The sequence below is a fragment of the Fringilla coelebs genome (genome assembly GCF_963513975.1).
Source record: "Fringilla coelebs genome assembly, contig: SCAFFOLD_43, whole genome shotgun sequence".
Lineage (NCBI taxonomy): Eukaryota > Metazoa > Chordata > Aves > Passeriformes > Fringillidae > Fringilla > Fringilla coelebs.
In genome coordinates, this window is record NW_028167212.1 from 224,189 (window position 1) to 245,535 (window position 21,347).

General features: G+C 53.6%; 1 protein-coding gene across 1 annotated transcript in view; it reads right to left on the reverse strand.

The window, feature by feature from the left end:
* Window positions 1-1,173: 1,173 nt before the first annotated feature.
* The window catches only part of LOC311166146 (uncharacterized protein), a 162,243-nt gene continuing 142,069 nt past the window's right edge, over window positions 1,174-21,347 (reverse strand). The window contains exons 2-3 of the mRNA XM_084227621.1: window positions 2,367-2,432; window positions 1,174-2,213 (exon numbers count right to left, since the gene is read on the reverse strand). Of these exons, the coding sequence (XP_084083747.1) occupies window positions 1,207-2,213; window positions 2,367-2,388 (1,029 nt within the window). The 5' untranslated portion in view covers window positions 2,389-2,432 and the 3' untranslated portion in view covers window positions 1,174-1,206. The remainder of the gene's footprint in view (window positions 2,214-2,366; window positions 2,433-21,347) is intronic.

The following is a 21,347-nucleotide window of genomic DNA, read 5'->3' on the forward strand; positions in this document are numbered from 1 at the left end:
AACCAAGCACAGGGGAGGGGACTGGGGATTGGGGGAATGATGGGGAAGGGGCGGGAGAGCAGGAAGGAGGGGGATATACTAAACACAAAGCCAAACGCCACTTTAATTTCTCATACATTTTATCCAAACAATTGAACTTTAATATCATCCTTCAGTACTCTAAAAATATTAAAATTATTTTAATTTAACTGTGCGTGAGTGGTCTTATTTGGATATTGGTTTTCGGATTGTTTGGGTTAGATTATTCAAAAAATGGGATTTTTAAGGAATTCGTTCAGATGAGAAGGCAGCACTCTGCAAACAGAACTGACTGAAAATGAACAGGACAGAAATCAGTAACTCTCAAAGTTTTATGTGCTATATAATACATCCCACCCAGCCAGCCCCACACAATCCCCATCCCACTGCTCCAAATTGGGATCCCACTTCTCCCAATCCCCTCCCAACCCCATCTCACCCTGGAAGCTGTGGAATGGAGTGAGTTTGGCCTGGGATTGAGAATTTTTGAGGAGGGAACAAGCAATTTGAGCTGCTATGGCACCTTGATGGGCTAAAATTCAGTTGTTTACAGTGGGATTTGAGTGGTTTTGAGGTGACAGATCCATCCCTCTTGGCTTTTGGAGTGCAAAATGATGGAGTGGATGGCCCAAAATCCTCCCAGAACCCACAAATCCTCCAGAATTGCTGCAGCTGAGTTCATGGTGTCCAGGGAGGCGGCAGCTGCCGGTGCCAAGGACAAACGAGACGGTGCTTGGTGTCAGAAAGCTCCAGAATCCATTTCTGACCCCCAAAAGACAGGGCAAAGGCAGGGCCGTGGGGTTTTTATAGGGTATCCCAGGGGTGGAGTTGGGGTTTGGGTCAGGGGAGGAGTTCTTAGAAACGCAAGAAGGGTGAGATCAAATTCCTGCCTCTTAGCAACAGGGGCACTCCACACAGAATGTGTTCCCAAATACTAAATTCCCCCTCAAACACCTGTGAAATGGTGGGATGTTAGACATTTTTGATCAAATTCCTTCATTTAACCCTGTTTTGGCAGATTTTAAGGGATGAAGATGAGGCACAAGAAAATTAAGGCCAAACCAAAAGGAGAAGCAGGCAGGTGTGTTCCCAACATGGATCACAGGGAATGTGGGGCCTCCAGTAGGGGATGGAGATGGAGCAGCGCATGAAGCTCTTCCCACACTCGGGGCACTCGCAGGGCTTCCCTCACCGGTGCCTCCGTTGGTGTCGGGTCAAGTGAGAGCGTCTGGAGAAGCTCTTCCCACACTCCTCACACTCGTAGGGCCTCTCCCCAGTGTGGATGCGCCGGTGGGTGACGAGGTTGGAGTTGTGCTTGAATCCCTTCCCACAGTCGGGGCAGCAGAAGGGCCTCTCCTCTGTATGAATCTGATAGTGCCTGAGGAGATCTGAGCTGGTCTTAAACCCCTTCCTGCATTTATCACACTCATAGGGCCTCTCCCTAGTGTGGATCCTTTGGTGCTTGATCAGGTTGGAATGCTGCCTGAAGCTCTTCCCACACTCCCCACATTCGTAGGGCCGTTCCCCAGTGTGGATCCTTTGGTGCTGGATCAGGTTGGAACGCTTCCTGAAGCTCTTCCCACACTCCCCACACTCGTAGGGCCGTTCCCCAGTGTGGGTCCTTTGGTGCTGGATCAGGGTGGAGCTGAGGCTGAAGCTCTTCCCACACTCCTCACACTCGTGGGGCCTCTCCCCAGTGTGAATGCGCCGGTGAGTGACAAGATTGGAGTTCTGCCTGAAGCCCTGCCCGCAGTCGGGGCAGCGGAAGGGCCTCTCCTCTGTGTGCGTGCGCTGGTGCTGCAGGAGATTGGAGCTGGTCTTAAACCTCTTCCTGCACTGATCACACTCGTAGGGCCGTTCCCCAGTGTGGGTCCTCTGGTGCTGGATCAGGTGGGAGCTCCATCTGAAGCTCTTCCCACACTCCATGCAAGAGTGGAGCTTCTCCCCATCACGGAGCTGCTCGTGGAGCACCAGCTCCAAATTCCGGCTTGATCTCCGGCCGCCTTCCTGGCCCAGGCTGGGTCTTTCCCCCTCAGATCCCCGTGATCTGCGTTTGCAGCCCCTCCTCGTGCGGGATCTCCGGGGATTTTCCTCCCTGTTGGGTTCCTGCGCTATGGAGCCGCTAAAAATGGCCTCTTCCACCAGGTTCTGCTGTGGGGATTTGTCCTCCCTGCTCTCCATGCTCAGCTCCTGCTCTGGGGGAGGAAGGACAAGGACAGGATGGGATTTGCCTCCGTGCCACAGGCAAGGGGAAGGAGATCCCCCAGGGCTGTCCTGCAGACAGGGGCTTTGCTGGGCTGGGAGATGGAGCAGCACAGGGGGGAAAGGGGCACTGATTTCCTCCTCACCTGTCTCAGTGTCCTGGGGCATCTTCCTCTTCCTCAGAGCCTCCCAGAGGTTGGGAATGGGAAATCCTGGTTTGGGGAAAACAAAGGATGAGTACATTAAGTTTGAAAGTCCCTCTGCCCAAGTCCATCTCTACAAGTCACTGGCCATATGGGCTACAAAAAAAACTCCCAAACACCAAGATTCCGCCCTGAAAAAGCCTCCCAGGAGTTCCCCATCCCTGGTCCCTCCCCTCTGTTGTTTGGGGGTTCCCCCCTGTCCCAGCTGCTGGGGGTCACCCTTGGATTGGGGGTCCCCCTTCTCCTCGGTGCCTGCCCTCCCCAGGCTGCTGGCAGTCCCAACAATCCCAAAAGCTCCCCCCTCTTCGCTCTCCCCATTTTGGCATGCCGGGGCTGTTTGGGCTCCCGAGGTCCCTTCTCCCCTCATTCTCTCCCTGGGCTGCAGGGACTCCAAGGAGTCCCCCCTGCCCCTCTCCAGGCTCTTGAGGGTCCCCCCAATGGCGGCGCTCCCCCCTCTCTGAGCTCCCCACTTTGGGCTCCTGGGGGACACAGGGCTCTGCTCCTCCAGGCTGCCTCTGCCGGCAGCCGCCACCAGCACCCCCAGTGTCCCCCCAAGGGGCCTTTTCCGCTCAGCCTTGGACTGCTCCATTCTGCAAACATCCCCCCAAAAACCCAACTGGGAGTGACTGGGAGGGACTGGGAACATGCTGGGGGTGACTGGAAACAACTGGGCTAATACTGGGATCAACTGGGATCATCCTGGCAGTGAGTGCCACTACACTGAGGCTGACTGGGAGTGTTTGGGAGCAAATGGGATCAGACTGGAAGGAACTGGGAGTGACTGGGAATATGCTGGAGGGAACTGGGCTACACTGGGAGATACTGGGAGGGACTGGAACAAAAGTGAGGGTGAAAGAGAGCAACTGGAACCATGTGGAGCACAACTTGTTCATACTGGCAGGGACTGGGAGCACACTGGGATCATCTTTGGATCATACTGGGAGGGACTGGACTAATACTGGGGGGATCTGAGAGTGACTGGGAACACACCCTGCACATCATCCCCCATACTGGGCCTGACTGGGAGCAACTGGGAGCACACTGGGAGCAAATGGCATCAGACTGGGACTGACTGGGTTGATCTAGGAAGCAACTGGAACCATGCTAGCATCAGTGGGAGAGATTGGAAGCAACTGGGATTATACTGGGACCACACCGGGAGGGCTGGCATGTGACTGGGATCATACTGGGGTTGAAACGGAGCGACTGGGATCCCACTTTGGGCTACTGGGAGCAACTGAGAGAACCTTGGACCATGCTGCAAGCAAACTGGAGGAACTGGGAAGGACTGGATGCACGCTGGAGACAACTGGGATATTCTGGGCATGACTGGGGGATCATACTGGGATAACTAACACCTTATTGGGCCACTGGCAGTGCCTGCAAGTGACTATAGACATGCTGGGGGAAACTGGGATATACTGGGAGTATCTATAACCATACTGGCGGGACTGGAACCACACTGGGGAGAACTGGGACCATGCTGGGGGCAACTGGGAGTGACTGGGACCATACTGGGAGGGACGGGGATCATCTGGGGAGTGACTGGGACTAGAGCAGGGGCAAAAGGGTTCAACTGGGACCATACTGGGAGTCTCTGTAACCTTAGGGAAGTGACTCAAGCACACTGGGAACAGCTGGGCCCATGCTGGGAGCAACTGGTATCACTCTGAGGGCACTGGCATAAGACTGGGAGTGTCTGGGAGCAACTGGGATTGAACTGCAAGTGACTGGGATCATACTGGGAGTGGCTACAATCATACTGGGATGAGAGTGGGTTTGAATGGAACCTGACTGGGCCTATGTTTGGAGGAAAATATGGACACATTGGGAGCAACTGGGATCAGCTGGAAGGTACTGGAACCGTGCTGAGAGGACTGAGACCACAACTGGGACCATACTGACAGTAACTGGGAAAGACTGGGATCATTCCGAGGTAACTAGAACCCTCCTGGGCCCACTGGGATGTACTGGGAGTGTCTCTAACCATCCTGGGGAGACTGGAACCACACTGGGAAAAACTGGGATCATGCAGGGGACAACTCAGACCATGCTTGGGGCAACTGGGCATGACTGGGACCCTGCTGAGAGGGACTGGGAGTATTCGAGTGGCAACTGGGATCATAATGGGAGGAACTAGGAACAACTGGAACTATGCTGGGGGAAGCTGGGATCACACTGGAAACAGCTGAATCCATGCTGGGTTAGAGTGGGATCACACTGACAGTGACTGGAATCATACTGGGATTGACTGCGATCAGCTGTGAGACACTGGATTTGTGCTGAAAGCAACTGGGAGAAAGTGGGAGTTACTGGGAGTACTATGGGTATGACTGGGATCAACTGGGAGAGACAGGGAGACACTGGGATCATACTGGAAGCTACTGGGGTCATGCTGGCATTGACAGGGAGCACCTGGGATCACACTGGGGGCTACTGGCATCAGACTGGGAGTGCCGAGGAAACAGGAAGCACATGGGGGGACCACCTGGGCTCATACTGGGAGCAGCTACTGCAGGCCCCAGGACCCCCCAACAAAACCTCCTGGGGACCCCGATGTCGCCCCGAGGGCCATCTGCAGCTCAGCTTTGGAGCCCTGCCAGCTGCAAACATCCCCCCAAAAAACCCCAAACCCAGGCACCCCCCGGCAGGTTTGGGCCCAGCTCCCCCTCCCCGGGCACCTGCGGGATGGGGGGCGATGCTCCCGGGGCTGCGGCCACTCCAGGGTTCCCTCTCCCCTGCTGCACCTGTTTCCTGCTGCCGCTCGGCCTCTTCCTCCCTCCCTCCTCCTCCTCCCCCATTCCCAAAGGCTGAACCCTGAGGGAAAAGGGGCGGGGCCGAGGGGACGCACGGTCCTAAAAGGGCCTGGTTTGGTTTAAAATAACCCAAAAGGGCCTCAAATGCAGCACAAATCCACCAGGTTTGGCTGAAAATCAGCCTAACAGCATTAAAATTATCCAAAGGGCTCTAAAATCCAACCAAGTGGGCCTAAAATTGCCCAAACTGGTTTACACCTCCTTAAAATTAGCCTAAAAGCATCCTTAAATCCCCAAAATGGGCATTACATCCACCCTGAAAGTACCTGCTTTGGCCTAAAAACTCCCAAAGGAGCCTAAAATCCAACTCGCTTTGCCAAAATCACCTCAATTGACCTAAAATCAGCCAAACATGCCTGAAAGCAACACAGGAGGACCTAAAATCATCCTAAATGACTTGGTTTTACCTAAAATTGCCCAAAGAAGCAAAAAACCTACTCAAATGGTCTCAAAATCACAAAAAAATGGACCTAAATTCATCCACACAGGATTAAGATTCACCCATATGGGCCTCATATCATCCCAAGGGATCCAAAATCCCCCCCCCAAACTCCACCACATTTGGCCCAAAATCAGCCAAAGGGGCCCAAAATCCGCCCGTAAAGCCTGGGAATCCCTGCCAGGGATCTGAGCCCACCCTCACCCTGCCCAGCGTGGCCCAAAATGCCCCTGAGGGGCCGAGCCTGAGGCCCAGCCCGGGATGGGCTCCGGGCTCGCTCCGCGCCCTCCGCGCTCGCTCCGGGGAGTTTTGGCTGCAGCCCCGGACGGGCCTGGGCGGGACCAGGGAGGGCTGGGGCATCTGGGGCTGCTTGGGCTGGGGGAGTCTGGTGGGAGTTTGGGGCAATTATTGGGGTTTCAGAGAGAATGACTGGGGTTGGGGGAGTTGGGGAATTCTGGGGAGTTTGTGGATTTTGGGGGTTTGGGTTTTGGGGTGTTTTATTTGCACTTTGGGGGGGTGTTTTTCTGGGTGTGTTTGGGGGTTTATTAAATTTTTTTGGATTTTCTTATAATTTTGTGGGGTTTACTGGGATTTTGTGGGAGTCTGAAAATTTTGGGGGATTTTATTGGAATTCTGGAACCATTTACTGGGATTCTTTTGATGTCTAAGTATTTTAAGAAAATTTTGGGGGTTGGTTGGGGATTTTTGAGGGTTTTGTGGGGTTTTTGGGTTTTGCCAGGATTTCTTTGTGTCTTGGGGGGGATTTTGTAGGGCTTCCTATGGTTTTGGGGACATTTTTGGGGGATTTGTGGGGCTGAATTGGGATTTTTTGGGGGGGCTTGTTAGGATTCCAAGCGGTTTTGTGGGCTTTTATTGGGATTCTAGGGTTTTCTAATGGGATTTTGTGAGATTCAGTTGGGATGTTGTGAGTTTTATTGGGACTTTTGGGGGTTTTAAGGAGATTTTGGTGCCTCTCAGCACTTCCCCACACCCAGGGACAACCCTAAAATCCCCTCACGCCACCCAAGGCCCCCCAAAATTCCACTAAAACCCCCTAAAATCCCAGGAAAAACTCAAATAAGATCCTCCAAAACCCCAGAAAACCCCAAAGAATCCCAGCGGAACCTCAAAAAATTAAAAAGTACTCCCAAAAATTTAAATAAATCCCTTCCCCCCCAAGAAAACTCCTATAAGACTCCAATAAATTCCCCTAAAATCCAAAACCACCCAAATCCACCACCCCCACCCAGAACTCAATAATTCTCCACAAAACCCTCAAAAATTCCCCCATAACAAATAAATCCCCCAAAGGCCAAAAAAGCCACCACCAAATCCCCAAAAAAGCCCCCAAAATTCCCCCCAAACGCCCCAGACTCACTGGGGCTGTCCTGGACCAGGGGGCACTGGCCGGTGGAACAGGAGCAAATTCAGGGGGCCCTCAGAGCTTTCTGGGGAGGGGGCACCATGGGAGACCCCCAAAAATGGGGGGGAAACCCCTGCTGTGCCTGAAACCCACTGAAACCGCCAGACCCCGGGTCAGGGTGCGCTTGGGACCCCCCGGGACCCCCAAATCTCCCCCAGGACCCCCAGAGACCCTCAAGGGTGGCTCAGGATCACTCCGGACCCCAAAACCCTCCACAACACCCTCAAAACCTCCCCAGGACCCTCACACGACCCCAGTTCTCCCCAAAATTCACCCCAAACCCACCTGGGAGTCCCCACAAATCCATCAGACTGCCCCAAATCCTCCGCAGTTCCCTCAATCCACCCCAAACCCTATGTAATCCCCTCAGACTGCCCCAAATTCCCCCAGATCCACCTCAGAACCCCCCAGATCCTCTCACAATCCCCCAAAATCCCCTCAGACTCGCCCAATTCCCCTCTGATCCCCCTAAACCCACCTGAGAACGCTCCAGACCCTCTCAAACTCCCCCCAAAGTTCCCGAAAGCTCCCTCAGACCCACCAAAGCCCCCTCACACCCTCTCATTCCCCCCCAAACTCACCGCACACCCCCCTATTTCCGGTCAGTGCCCCCCAAAATGCCCCGTTTCTCCTCAAACCCGCCTCAGACCCCCCCCCCCCCCCCCCAATTTCTCTCCGGTCCCACCTCAGCTCCGCTCCTCTGCCGCTCTCCCCTCACATTCTCCCGCGGCCGCCATTTGCGCGGGCTCCCAGCCAATAGCGGCGCGCATCGCCCCCATCAACCAATGATCGCGCTGCATTTTCCCAAACTAACCAGTCACTGCGCGGCTCTCCGCAGCAACGCCCGCCTCCCCGGCGCCGCTCCGGCCAATCAGAGGCGATCCGGAAGCGGCGCCCCCTTCCCCGCCGCCGCCGGGACCCGCCGGGCTCGGGACAGGAGCGGGAGGGGCCCGAGAGGGGATCGGGGGGGCGGGGGAGGGTCCGGGGGGTCTGGGGGGCTTTGGGGAGGGGTCCGGGGGTTTGGGGGGGTCTGGGGGGTCTGGGGAGGGTCCTGGGGCATTGCGAGGGGAGCTGGGGGTGCGGATGGGTCCTAAGAGGGGTCTTGGGGAGGAGGGGGCGTGGGAGGGTCCGGGGGGGTTTTGGGGAGGGGTCGTAGGAAGGTCTGGGGAGGGTCTGGGGGTGTTGGGATGGTCCTGGGGGAGTTTGGGGAGGGCTCTGGGGGGTCCTGAGGGTGTCCTTGGAGGGTTTTGGAGGTTTTGGGGAGGGGCTTTGGGGGTCTGGAAGGGTTTTGGGAGAGGGTCTGGGGGGAGTTTGGGGAGAGGTCCTGGGGGGATCTGGGGGGGGCTGGGGGAGCCTGAGTTGGGTTTGGGGAGGGGTCTGGAGGGTCCTGGCAGAGTCCTGGGTGGGGTCTTGGGAAGGGTCTGGGGGGGTCTCAGGGGACATCCTGGGCTGGACCCGATTGGGGTCTGGGGGTTCTCAAGGGGTCCTGGGCCAACCTTGGGGGGCTCTGGGTGTTTGGGGTTCCTGGGGGAGATCTGGGGGTCCCGGGGGGTCTCAGGCCACCTTGAACCGGGGTCTGGGGGTTTCGGGAGAAGGGGGCAGAGCAGGGGTTCCCCCCCCTCCCCCCCCATTTTTGGGGGTCTCCCATGGTGCCCCCTCCCCAAAAAGCTCCAAGGGCCCCCTGAAGTGGCTCCTGTTCCATCCTGATCCAGGACAGCCCCAGTGAGTCTGGGGTGTTTGGGGGGGGATTTTTGGGGGGATTTTGTGGGGCCTTTTGGGGGGCTTTTTTGGGGATTTGAGGGTGGCTTTTTTTGGCCTTTGGGGGATCTTGTTGTTTACCAGGGAATTATTGGTTTTTTGGAGAAGAATTACTGGGTTTTGTGGGGGTTGTGGATTATGGGGGTTTTCGATTTTGAGGAATTTTACTGGGGTTTTGGTTTTTTGGGGGGATATATTGAAATTTTTGGGTGTTTTTTAAATTTTTGGTGAGTTCTACTGGGATTTTGTGGGATTCTCTGTGGTTTTGGAGGATCTTATTGTAATTTTTAGGGGATTTTGGGGGTTTTTAGTGGAATTATGGGGGCCTTGGGTTGTCTGAGGGGGCTTTGGGGTTATCCCTGTGTGTGGGGAAGGGCTGAAAGGCACCAAAATCTCCTTTAAACCCCCAAAAATCCCAATAAAACTCACAGCATCCCAATTAAATCTCACAAAATCCACTTAGAACACCCTAGAATCCAAATAAAAGCCCACAAAATCTCTTGAAATCCCAACAGCCCCCCTCCAAAATCCCAATTAAGCCCCGCAAATCCCCCCAAAATGTCCCCATAACCATAAAAATTTACATAAAATCCCCCTCAAGACCTAAAGAAATCCTGGCAACACCCAAAAAAACCCACAAAACCCTCCCAAATCCTGCAAAAATCTCCAAGAAAACCCAAGATTCCTTAAAAAAACCCCAAAAAATCCAAAGAATGCCTGTGAATGCCTCCACAATTCCAATGAAACCACCCAAAATCCTGCAGAAATTCCAATAAAACCCCCAAAAATTCAAGAGAATCCTAAAAATCCCAGTAATTCCTCCCAAAATTATAATAAATACAAAAAAAATCCAGTAAACCTCCAAAAGCCTCCAGTAAAATACCTTTCCCCATGTCACAGCCGGTCCTTGCGGGCAGGTTTCGTGATGCTTCGTGGGGGATCTCAGGGTGCAAAAAGAACCGCCAAGGTACAAGGGGGTTTGCAGCAATAATCAAAACAAATGCGCTTTATTGAAATAAACACAGCAAAAATGCGTTGGGTAAGGGTTGTGAAAAGGGAAAGATGAGGAAAAAGGGAGGAAAAAGGAAAGGGTATATAGCTCCCAAACGTGGAACGGCGAAGGTCCTTCGGTGTCCAGCCGATGGAGTTCACCAGTTCACGTCTGGGGAGATCCCAGAGATGCAGTTCATCAGGATTCCAATTATACTCTTTTTTGATGGGGGAAGGGAATGATTTTGGAACGGAATCTATTGTATTTGGAAGAAGGGTACGCACAGTCCATATCTCCGTGGGCGAGAGCCATTGTTGGTTACTCGCACCTGCAACATTGCTTTGGTCAGCTCGCCTCCCCCCACGCACCTCCCCCGGGCCGGGGGCTTCAGTCCTTGGCAAGTGTGGGAGGGGCCTTTTCACATGGGGATTTCATGGATCTCAGTTTATCTGTCATGGTGGGCGTAAATGAACCGAAGGGGTCTTTGAGGGACCACAGTCCAGCCAGGCCAGGAATCGGGAGAGAAGAAATCTCAGAGCTACTGTTGCAAAAAAGGTCAGAATGTTCCTCTCCTGAAGCGCAGTGTAGCACTCAGCAAAATACACACACCTGTGGCCACAGTAGCTTAGCAATGCTCTCAGGTCATCACGCTCTCCTGGCTCACGAAGCCCAAGGCCTGTGGACAGGGGGATCTTCAGTGGTCTCTCAATGATGGTCGTGAGGCAGGTGAAGGATATTTCGGACAGACTCTCACAACACTGTGGACACGCCAGGCACAAGGACACCACGGACACAGCCCATGCTGGTCCAGGTCACCCTCACCAGCTCATGGTCACATCTCCATGATCCCATCCCCATGGCCACATCCTCATGGTTCTTGTCCCCTTCTGTCCCTGCATCCCAGTTCCCTTGTCCCTATTCCCAGAGCTACCTGAGCCCAAAGGTGCCAGTCCCCACATTCCTGCCCCCACATCCCCATCCCCCAATTCCTGCCCCCTGTTCCTGTCCCCAAAGCCACCCTACATCAGTCACAGTCACACCAAGGTCCACTGTGGGTAACATGGAGTGGCTCTGCTGGCACTGGGGACCTCAGGGGACCCTGCAGCCCCCCTGTGCCCCCCTCCCCTCGCCATCCCTGGGCTGTCAGGCCTGTGCCCAGGGCACTCACCCCACAGGAGCAGCGCCACCTTCCCAGACATCTCGGTGTCCCCAGCCATGTGGACTGGCTGTCACTCACTGCTGTGGCCACCGCTCCCCTGGCTGGCAGCTCTTGGGATGAAAGGGAAGGAAGCGAGGTCATGCCTGTCCCCACGTGGAGGTGGCCTTTGGTGGAGGCAAGGTGGCCACAAGCTGGGCACAGGATGGGGACAAGGCTGGGTAGGATAAGGTGGGACACAGAATTCCCAGGAGTGGAGGGCTCAGGGGGTTTGGGGAGCCAGGGATGAGTGTCAGGGGAAATGGGGGGATCCTAGGGATGGGGTGCCAGGCAAATGGGGGTGCTGAGGAGGGGGAGTCACTGAGAATGGGGGATGCCTTGGGAATGGGGGTCCCCAGAGCTGGGGGGGACTCAGGGTTTGGAGTCCCAGGGGAATGTGGGCTCCAGGGATTTGGGGTCAGGAGATGGGAGTCCTCAGGATGAGGGTGCCGGGGGAATGGGGAGTCCTGGGAGAATAAAGGCTCTGGAGAAAGGGAGATTTCTGGGGATGAAATGAACAGGAGAGTGTTCCTTGGGAATGGGGTGCTGAGCCATGGAGATCCTGGGGAATGGCAGTAATGGGATGGGGGTCCCAGGGATGGGGGGATATTAGGAATGGGGCTCCCATGGTTGGGTTCCCAGGGGAAGGGGTTTCCAGGGATGGGCAGTTGCTGGATGGACACAGGCATCTCATCTCCTTCCCTGGGTGCCTCTGATCTTGGGGTGACCCATGGAATAGCATTGCCCCCATGGGGTGCTGGTTTCCTGTGCAGGCATCACATGGGGTCCTCTGCTTCTGTGTCCTCCCCTGCCCTTGATTTCTCCTCTCTTTATTTCTCTTTTTTCCTTATTTTCCTCACTTTTGTGCCAGATCCCCTCACCACCGGTTCCTGGCTCAGAAATCCCAGGAAACACTTGAGCAGGGAAGGGGTTGGGGGGACCGAAGGGCGGGGGAAAATGGGGAGCATAAAGTGCAGGGAAGGGTGGGGAGGCTGTGGGAGATGGAGGTGTTGGGCTGTGCCCCCTCAACACAAGAAGGAAGAGGCTGTTTGTGCTCATTTTCAGATGGGAAAGGGAGGCAGTTCTGTCCTGGGGGCCCACATCCAGGGGGCTCCTGTCCTGGGAGGATCCTGTCCCAGGGGGTGACACATCCTGGCATGGGGGAACCTTTACCAGAGGGTGGCGGTTCCAGAAATGTCCCTACACATTCCTGGGGAATCCCATTACTGAACCCCGGCCCATGGAAACCGAGAGTCCAGCCCTGGTGGCCATGGCAACAGCCTTGGGAGTGGGTCCCTGGCTGGGGCTGTGGGAACCTCTTCACTCTGGTGCCCAGGGACAGGAGTGGAGGGAACGGCTGCAGCTGGGTCGGGGCAGGCTTAGGTTGGATCTCAGGAAAAGGTTTTTCCCCAGAGGCTGCTGGGGCCCTGCCCAGGCTCCCCAGGGAAGGGTCCCAGCTCCAGGGCTCTCTGAGCTCCAGCAGCGTTTGGACAGCGCTGCCAGGCCCAGGCTGGCATTGTTGGGGTGTCCTGTGCAGGGCCAGCAGTTGGACTGGAGGATCCTGATGGGTCCCTCCCAACTCAGCCAATTCTGTGGTTCTGGGATCCCATGAGCCTGGGGATGGGACTGTAAATTGTTGCCATGGCAACAAATTCAGGCTGCAGGCCTGAGCTGGTGTCCATGGCAACCACCCCTGGCATGGGGACCCCATGGAGTGGCTGAGGGACTCAACATAGCAACAGGGGACTGGTGATGGTTGCCATGGAAACTGACGATTGCAACCTGGTGATGGTTGCCATGGAAAATGACCATAGCAACAGGAGGCTGGTGATGGTTGCCATGGAAACTGACCAGTGCAACCAGGGGTTGATGATGATTGCCTGCTAAGGATGAGATTTGTCACAGGGCCTCAGGGGGGTTCCGTGGGGATTTTCCAAGAGGCTCCAGGCTGTTCAAGAGCTGGAATGTCACAGGCACAGTCAGGGCCTCCATGGAGACCTCCCAGGGCTTTCTGGGGATGGTAAAGAGCCGTGTGGTCAGAGGCAGTCACAGCCATTCCATGGTGACATCCCAGGGGACCTTGGGCTGCAAAGGCACCGATCTGTCACAGGCACTCACGGGGACTCCACAGTGACATCCCAGGAGTCCCCAGGCTGCCAAAGAGCTGGAATGTCCCAGACACTCACAGGGGTTTCTGTCATGGGCAGGAAGGAAGGGAGCCTGGGAGCTTCAGGCAAAATCTTTATTTCTTTATTGGAGAAACTGCTGCTGAGACATGAGGTGGTGAAATGACATCCAACAGCCACCATGGATCCTCAAATCCCTGCAGACTTCTAAAATTCCTTCTAAGAGAGGAGACTGGGAGTGGCTGGTTTCAATCCCAGCCCCAGAATTTCTCCAAGGTTTATGTATAAAAGATTGGACAGGTGGAATTGAACCTTAGCTCACAGGGGCTCACCCCTGGCAGGGGCTGTGAGATGTCCCAGAGGGGGCTGTGTCACAGCAGCACCTCTGTGGCTGTGTCAGAGAGGCACAGAGCAGCTGTGATGTCAGCAAGGGGCTGTGTGCCAGCACAGAGTGGGTTGTGTGAGGTCACAGATTAGGCTATGAAATCACAGAGTTTGTTGTGAGATGTCACTGAGCAGCTAGAGCATCACAGAGGAGATTCTGTGACACCACAGAGTAGGCTGTGACATCATGGAATGGTTGTGTAGCCTCATAGAGCAGGCTGTGATGTCAAAGTATGTGCTGTGACATACCAGAGTGGCAGTATGACATCAAAGAGAAGGTCTGGTGACATCACTGTGGGGTTGTGACATCACAGAGCTGTTTGTGACATCATAAAGTAGGGTGTGAGGTGATAAGGCAGATCCTGCCATCATAAAGGGTGGTTCTGTGACATCAGAGAGTGGGTTGTGACATCACTGAGGGGCACCATGGAAACATGGAGACCATTGAGACACTCAGGGGACTCATGGAATCATGAAGGCCATTGTGACACTGTGAGGGTCCATGGAATAAGCAAAGCATTGTGATGCTGTGAGGCCTCATGGAACCAGTGAGACCATTGTGACCCTGGGGGTCCCCACAGAACCAAGAGGATCATTGTGATATTGTGGGGCCTCATGAAACCAAGAGGCCTTTGTGACACTGCAGGGCTGCATGGAACCAAATCTCCAGAGTGACACAGAGTGGCCTCCAGTCATCAGTGGTCCATTGTGGCACTGTGGAGCCAAAGGAGACCATTGTGACACAGCAAACCCCCAGGGTCCAAAGGTCCATTGTGACATTGCAGGGCTCATGGGACAGAGGTGTCACATGACATTGTGGGGCCTGGGGAACCACGGAGACCATTGTGACACTGCAAGGCCCCATGGAAACACTGGGACTTTTGTGACACTGAGGGGCCTTATGACACCTGGGGGCCACTGTGACATTGTGGGACCTCATCAAACCTAGGGGCCAGTGTGACACTGCAGGTCTTCTTGTAATCAGGGGGCCATTGTGACACTGCTGGAACCCATGGAATCAAGTCACCTTTATGACATTGCAGGGCCCCGTGGATCCAAGGCACTATTGTGACACTCTGGAGCCCCATAAAACCAAGGGAACACAGAACAGGTCTGGCTGGTTTGGGTCCCATGGACTGCCTGACTGGTCCAGCTGACCCTGGCATGTTGAGGGTCTCTTCTCATCTGTTGCTGGAAGACTGAGGCTCTGTGCTTTCCTTCAGAATGGAAAAGAACTGTCCTTCTGCTCCAGGGACCCATGGCCAGAATTAGGATTTCACCTCCAAATTTCCTTATATCTAGGGATTGTTCCCATAGGAATATTGCCAGGACAAGTCTGGCTGGCAGTGCTTTCATGAGGGTCACCTCTCATCTGTCCCCAAAACACTGGGGAAGGCTCCATGCTCTCCTTCCTATGGAAAAGAACTGTCCTTCTCCTCCAGATGCCCATGGCCAGAATTGGGATTTCACCTCCAACACTCCCTTACTGTGAGAGACTGGAGAAGACTTAGCTAGAAACATTTTGTGTGTGGGGGGAGAGGAAGGGGCAGGTCCAGCCTTGCCCTGCCCTGGAACCCCAATCCCCCCAGAGCCTCTATCCCAGCCCAGCAGTGCCTGCCAGTCCCTTGTACAGCACAGGCAATGCTCCACAGCCACCTCTGGAGCCCCCAGCCCAGCTCCTGAGGGACCAAATGAGCCCAAGTCCCACCTGAGGCTCATTCATGCTTTGAGACACTCAAGGTGTTTAGGATACTTTAAGGATTTTCCTTTCCACACTGAGTGTCTGAGAGGTTTTTGTGCCATCCTGGCCACCAATTCTCTCCTCCAAGGAGTCCATGAGGAGCCTGTGTTGGAGAGAGACCTCAGTGGGACCCATGAATGCCTTGAGACACTTTGGGTGTTTCCTCTGACTCTGACTCCTGGAAAGGTTTGTGCAATCTCCTCCCAGGCCCTGAGGTTCAAGGGCTCAGCTCCAAATGCACAGTGAGGCTCATCAGGATCAAGCAAGTCCTGACAAACCATGGCTCTGCCTTGATTTCCCTCTGCTCTAGTGCAGTTCATCAGGAGGGTTTCCTTTGACAGTTATGGAGAATTAGTTCAAAGAGCTTCGAGGAAATATGGATTCCTATTTTAAAGAGTGTCTTTAATTGCTGTTCATATTACATAAGAGGTGATTGCAGCATTCAGTGACTGATATTGATGCAGGGACTCTCCTAAGGAGGTCTGGCCTGCTCAGAGCAGCTGTGCCTTGAGGTCTGAGCCAGTGTGGACAACCTTGCTCCACATTCCCCAAGCCCATTGTGTCTCTCCTCACTCACCTGGGACCTGCTTTGCTTGGAGAACTGGCTGCATGTGGAAGGATTTTGTGCAGGACTGGCTTGCAAGTAAGGGACATAGCAGAGAGGACTAGCTGGCAGAGAGCACGTATACAGGCCTGACAGTCATCAGTCAGTGTCCAATGGTAAAGCTAGGTCACAGTGCCCTTGCTGCAACATGAGGATGTAGGAGGATAGCACCTTGCCAGAATAGTGAGATCGGTTTCAATAGTTTACAATAAAAACCTAGAAGAATGTAAAAGTAGGTGTAACTAGATGATAAGTAAACTAACCAATCCTGAGCTCAGCTTTTGCAATATGTATGAAGCTTATTAAGAAATGTATTTAACCTGCTGTATTCGCCTAATAAATCGAGACAAAGATGATCAAATGATGTCCGGTCTCCCTTCGTCCCAACAAATGGTGACCCCGACGTCGCCCTCGTCGCTGAAAAGAAAACGGGGGAGGACGTGCCACGGTGGGGCGAAGTAGAGTTGGGTCCTGAAGCAGCCAGGACGGCACCGAAAGAAAAATGAGAAATGGGAGAGTGCCCCTGAATGCCACATAGGTGGGTCAGGCCATACGCGTCGCCAAAGCCTGGAGTTCTGCAACAGCGCTGACGTCTAATTATGGATAGGCAAGTGGCGTATGATTTATTTACAGCCTTTTTAGAAAAATGTAGTGTTAAAGGCGTTAATTTAAAAAAGGAATTGCTCTAGCAAAACTTCTAAGATTGCTTGCTTATAGGGTGCCGGTGCTAGATGATTGTAAAGCTGTAAAAAAGTTGTTTAAAATGTAGCGGATAGTTGCTAATGTCGTAAAACAACATCAGGCTGAGCAATAGGTTGCTCAGGCACTCTCTGCTGCAGCGGGGGATTGCATCCTCCCCCCGCTCCCTCCGCACCGGTACCTCTCCCCTCGCTCTCTCTGTGTCTCTGCTGCCGCGTCAGATACCTCTCCCGCTCCCGCTCCCTCCGCCCCGGCCAGTACCTCTCACTCTCACCCCGCTCTCTCTGCGTCTCTGCTGCTGCGTCGGATACCTCTCCCGCTCCCGCTCCCTCCGCGACCTTGCTTGCCGCGGGAGATTCCTCTCCCCCCCCTCCCTCCGTGCCACCGCTTGCAGAGGGAGGTAAGCTCTCCCCTTCGGTCGGTTCCTCTCCCCCCTGCTCCCTCCGTGCCGCTTGGCTTGCAGCGAGGGTAGGCACAAGCGTTAATCAGGCCCGAGAAGCTAAGGGAAGCTATGCAGTTAGCCCGGGTGGGGCTCGACAGGGTAAAATCTCCAGGGGGTATTCCCTCATAGGTGTGAATTCAACAAGGTAGAGAAGAGCCATTTAGGTTGTTTATTGACGGAGTGGCGAATGCTATTCAGATAGCAGAAGTCCCTGAATATATGCACCGAGCTCTGTTAAGTAGTTTAAAGAGACAGGTGTAGGCCATGCAGAATCAGGTGTCAGCTGCTCTTGCTACCTTGCAAGTGTCCATAAATCGGCCTCAGAGAAAAGACCATCACGACTCTGCTGTAGAATCGCTGGCTATAAGAACTGGTTGTAGTGCCGGCGCTACCAGTCCAACACACACAGAGTCACCCTGCCGTCGCGTCTCGGGAGACGGGAAGCCGAATGAGAGGGTCGCCCCACGTCGACACAGCTGGCTGCCCAGTACACGAGCGCCTTCCCAGCACAAGTGCCTCCTCCCTCCGCCCGCCAACCCACGGAAGCCTCGGCTTGGACTTGGCAACCTCAGTGGACTGTACCTTAAGAGACTGCAAACCTCAGCGTATTCCCACAGGGATTAAAGGTCCTGTTACAGCAAGTGGACAATCGGTGGAGGCTTTATAGATTAGATGCTCGTCTGCCAGCATGGTAGGATTTACTATTCTTGTTAAACTTATTGATGCTGATTATACAAGAGAAATACAAATAATGGCACAAACGTCATTTCTGCCATTGTTCATTCCGGCTGGATCACGAATTACTCCCTTGCCTCAGCTAACCGGAAGAAGTTTACCACTAGACAAGCAGCAACGTAGTGAGAGTAGTTTTGGCTACAGGAACAATGGCTTTGTTAACAGTGGACTTAAAGCATCGTCCTAGGGGACAATTGATGTTCAGTATTGGGGTCACACCATCACTCTGACTGCACTCTTGGACACCAGCGCAGACGTCAGCATCATAAGGACACAGGAGAGGCCACCTCAGTGGCCCACCCATGCAAGAAATGCTACAGTAGCAAGAGTAAGAAGACTCACTTGCACGGACATCCCCTCTGCTGAAAATTCTTATAGAGGAAAGACTGTCACCTGTGCAGTTTCTGCAACACCACTCCCTGAGGGTGTCCACGCCTTGCTAAGCTGTGACCTGTGAGCACAATTGAGACATCTTTATAAGGACTGCCATTGCATAGACTTTCCTGGTGGAGAACAGAGGACCGGGTGTGGGTTGAGCAATTGCCTTTGAAAGGGGGAACAAAACTATTATAACTTTGTACTGATAAATGATGCTTGTAGTTTCTGGTGATTTCTGGTATTTTAGTAGCTAGTCAAAATATTTGCAAATAGAGGTTTATATAATTTGTACTAACATCTAGTATTTTATAGATGACTATAGAAAACGTCTTTAGTAATTTTCAGATTAAAAAAAAAAAAAGGAGAGAGAAAGTGAAAAGACTACTAGACTACTTTGCATACTTTGCAGATGAATATTATAAGACCTATATGTGATATCTGTATCTGCATATGAGGCAACAGTTGCAGATAACTCAATAACAAGTGGAATTGCAACAAATGACTTTTTTACAAATGTACCTTTCCATCAAGAGTTTAAAAACAAACAAAAAACACTAAAGCAAGAATCACTGTCAGTCTGAGGCTTCTGAGCACACGTTTTTGCTTTACACCAAGTAGTTTGCTAAGTGAAGCCTACCATTAAATGTACTAATTTCATTTAAAAATATTTCTTTCTTTATGAAACAAATACCATAATGCAACTGTCTGGTGCAATTATGCTACAAAGGAAGTGTCAATTTCATCAAATGACCCTATGCAATTGCCAGCAGGTTACTTATTAATATGTAGAGACCGTGCCTGGCCTGGTATCCCATCTATGCTGCCATGGGGGCCATGTATAATTGGACAGCTGTCTCTGCTTACACCCAACACCTCCATGATATTGAATATGAGCCGCCGCCATTATAGAAGTAAAAGAATGGCTCACGCATTTACTGCTGACTGTAAAGATGATGTAAAATTCTGGTCCCCAGAGGCCATAATTGCAGCATCCTTTCTAGCTCCAGAGGTGTCAGCTGCAGGTGCCCATGCCACCTTAAATAGGTTAGGATGCTGGCTTGTGAAACAAACCAATGCTACTTCTATGGCGCTTTCTAGCCTTTTGCTTGATGTTGATCCTATTTGCCATGCAACGCTTCAAAATAGAGCTGCAATTGATTTTCTTTTGGTTGCACAGGGCCATGGTTGTGAAGAATTTGAAGGCATGTGTTGTATGAACCTTTCTGACCATTCTCAGTCCATCCACTCCCAGCTCTCTGAGTTGCGGAGGTTGACTGGAAACTTACAGGAAGAATCAGGCCTTGGTATTAATGGATGGCTCAAATCTTTAGGCCTGGGCTCCTGGCTACGTGCTATTGCTAAGGCTGGTATTATAATAGGCATTATAGCTTTGTTAGTAGTGTTAATTTTGCCTTGTTTTTGTATATGCTTTCAAAATATGGTGCAAAGGATGATATCTGCTGTATTTAATCAAACCTTGCTTGTGCAAAAAGAAAACAGGGGAATTGTAGAGGAATGGTCACAGGGTAGAGATCACTTTGACCTCCTCTCATTAGTGGACCCAAAACTGGGAAAGTACCAAACCCAGCTTATCTGAGTTCTTGCACCTGCAAAAACATTGTGTCCTTGAGCATAGCAGTAGTACGATAACAGTAATGAGGATGAGACGTGAGAAGTAGAAATCAAATTTCTCAAGAATGAGGAAGAGCTGATATTGTAGTATAACCAATAGATTGTTTAGCTTACAGAATATGCATGAGCTTATTACTTGTTGTGTATAAAAGTGTGGTGCTTATCAATAAAGTTGGAGCTTGCTGATTCTTACATTAAGAGTCCCAAAACTTCCCTCACCGCGACACTCTTGCACTTCTTGGGGGGTTAGAGGGACCCCCTGGAATCAGGTGTGGAACCCTGGTCCCAGCCTTTCAGGGCTGTGAGGCCAGGATTTGTGGGGCTGGGCGTGTGCCCTCCCTGTGCTCGAGACTGGAGCCTCCAGCCCCTCAGCCTTAGGCATGGAGCTCCACTGCCTGCTTGCAGAGTCTTGTTCCTGTTGCCATGGTGGAGGCTGAGCTCTGTGGCTTTAGGCAGGATTGAGCCAGAAGAGCAGCAGCTTTGAGCCCGGGGGGTGGGGCACAGAAAGGCCCTCTGGACAAAGGGCATTCCTGGCATTCCCAGGGCAGGGACACATGAGAGTGTGGCGGGCACCTTCAGGGTGCCATGCTGCCTTTGCACTGGCCCACCTCCCTGTGTACAGGGCTGGCTCTTTGCTTTGCTGTCCTCGGCCTTTTGCCATCGTGCTCCTTTGGCTGCCTGCAGAGAGGGGCAGCCCTACAAGGAGGGTGAAAGGCCCTGTCTCCAACATCTCAAGGGGAAATGGAGCTCTCCCGGCCCTCAGCCCACGCTGTAAGCAGAGCAGAGCCTTTTCCCCAGCCCTCATGGCTTTCTGCCTGCTGCTGGCCCCTGGCCACGATGACCCACTGCCCTCACTCTGAGTCACCTACAGGATGGCTGGTGCCTCTTGATTTGCTGAAGGGACGTGAGGGTCACTGAAGGAAAGGTGGGTGTCCTAATGCTGAGGGCACACGTGGGTCACTGAGCAGACTTGAGGCTTCCCCAGCAGGCTGCAGGTGCCTTATGTGTCACTGAAGGAAAGGCAGATGCCCCGTGTGTGGCTGAGGTGTCATGACTGTCTCTGAATGGCACGCAGATGCCCTGCATGCCACTGAGGGCAGGTGAGAGTCCCTGAGGGGAGGCCGGTGTCTGTCTGTCCCTCAGGGTCTGTCGTTGTCACTGAGGGAACGTGAGCGTCACTTGAGGGGGACACGGGCACACCGCGTGTCACTGAGCGCACATGCCGCTGGCTGAAGGGACGCCAGGGCCGCTGAGGGGCCGTGGGCTCGCCCTGAGGGACACGGCAGGGCCGGGCCGGGCCCCGCTGCGCCGCCGCCGCCCGCTCCCCGCCGCAGGGAGCGTTTCCCGCCCAGCGCGGGCGGCCCCGCCCCGCCGGTCCCCTCAGCCGCGGGCGGGAACTCCGACCCGCTGTGGCCGCCCCTCGGGGCCGGGCGCCGGGCGGCCTTCCAGAAGCCGTGGGGGAGCTGCCCTGGGGCTGCCCTGCGCTCATACACACCCAGGAGGATGGGGCAGTGTCGGCTCAGGACTAGGGAGTGTTTCTCTTTGCGAGGGGTAAAGCTGC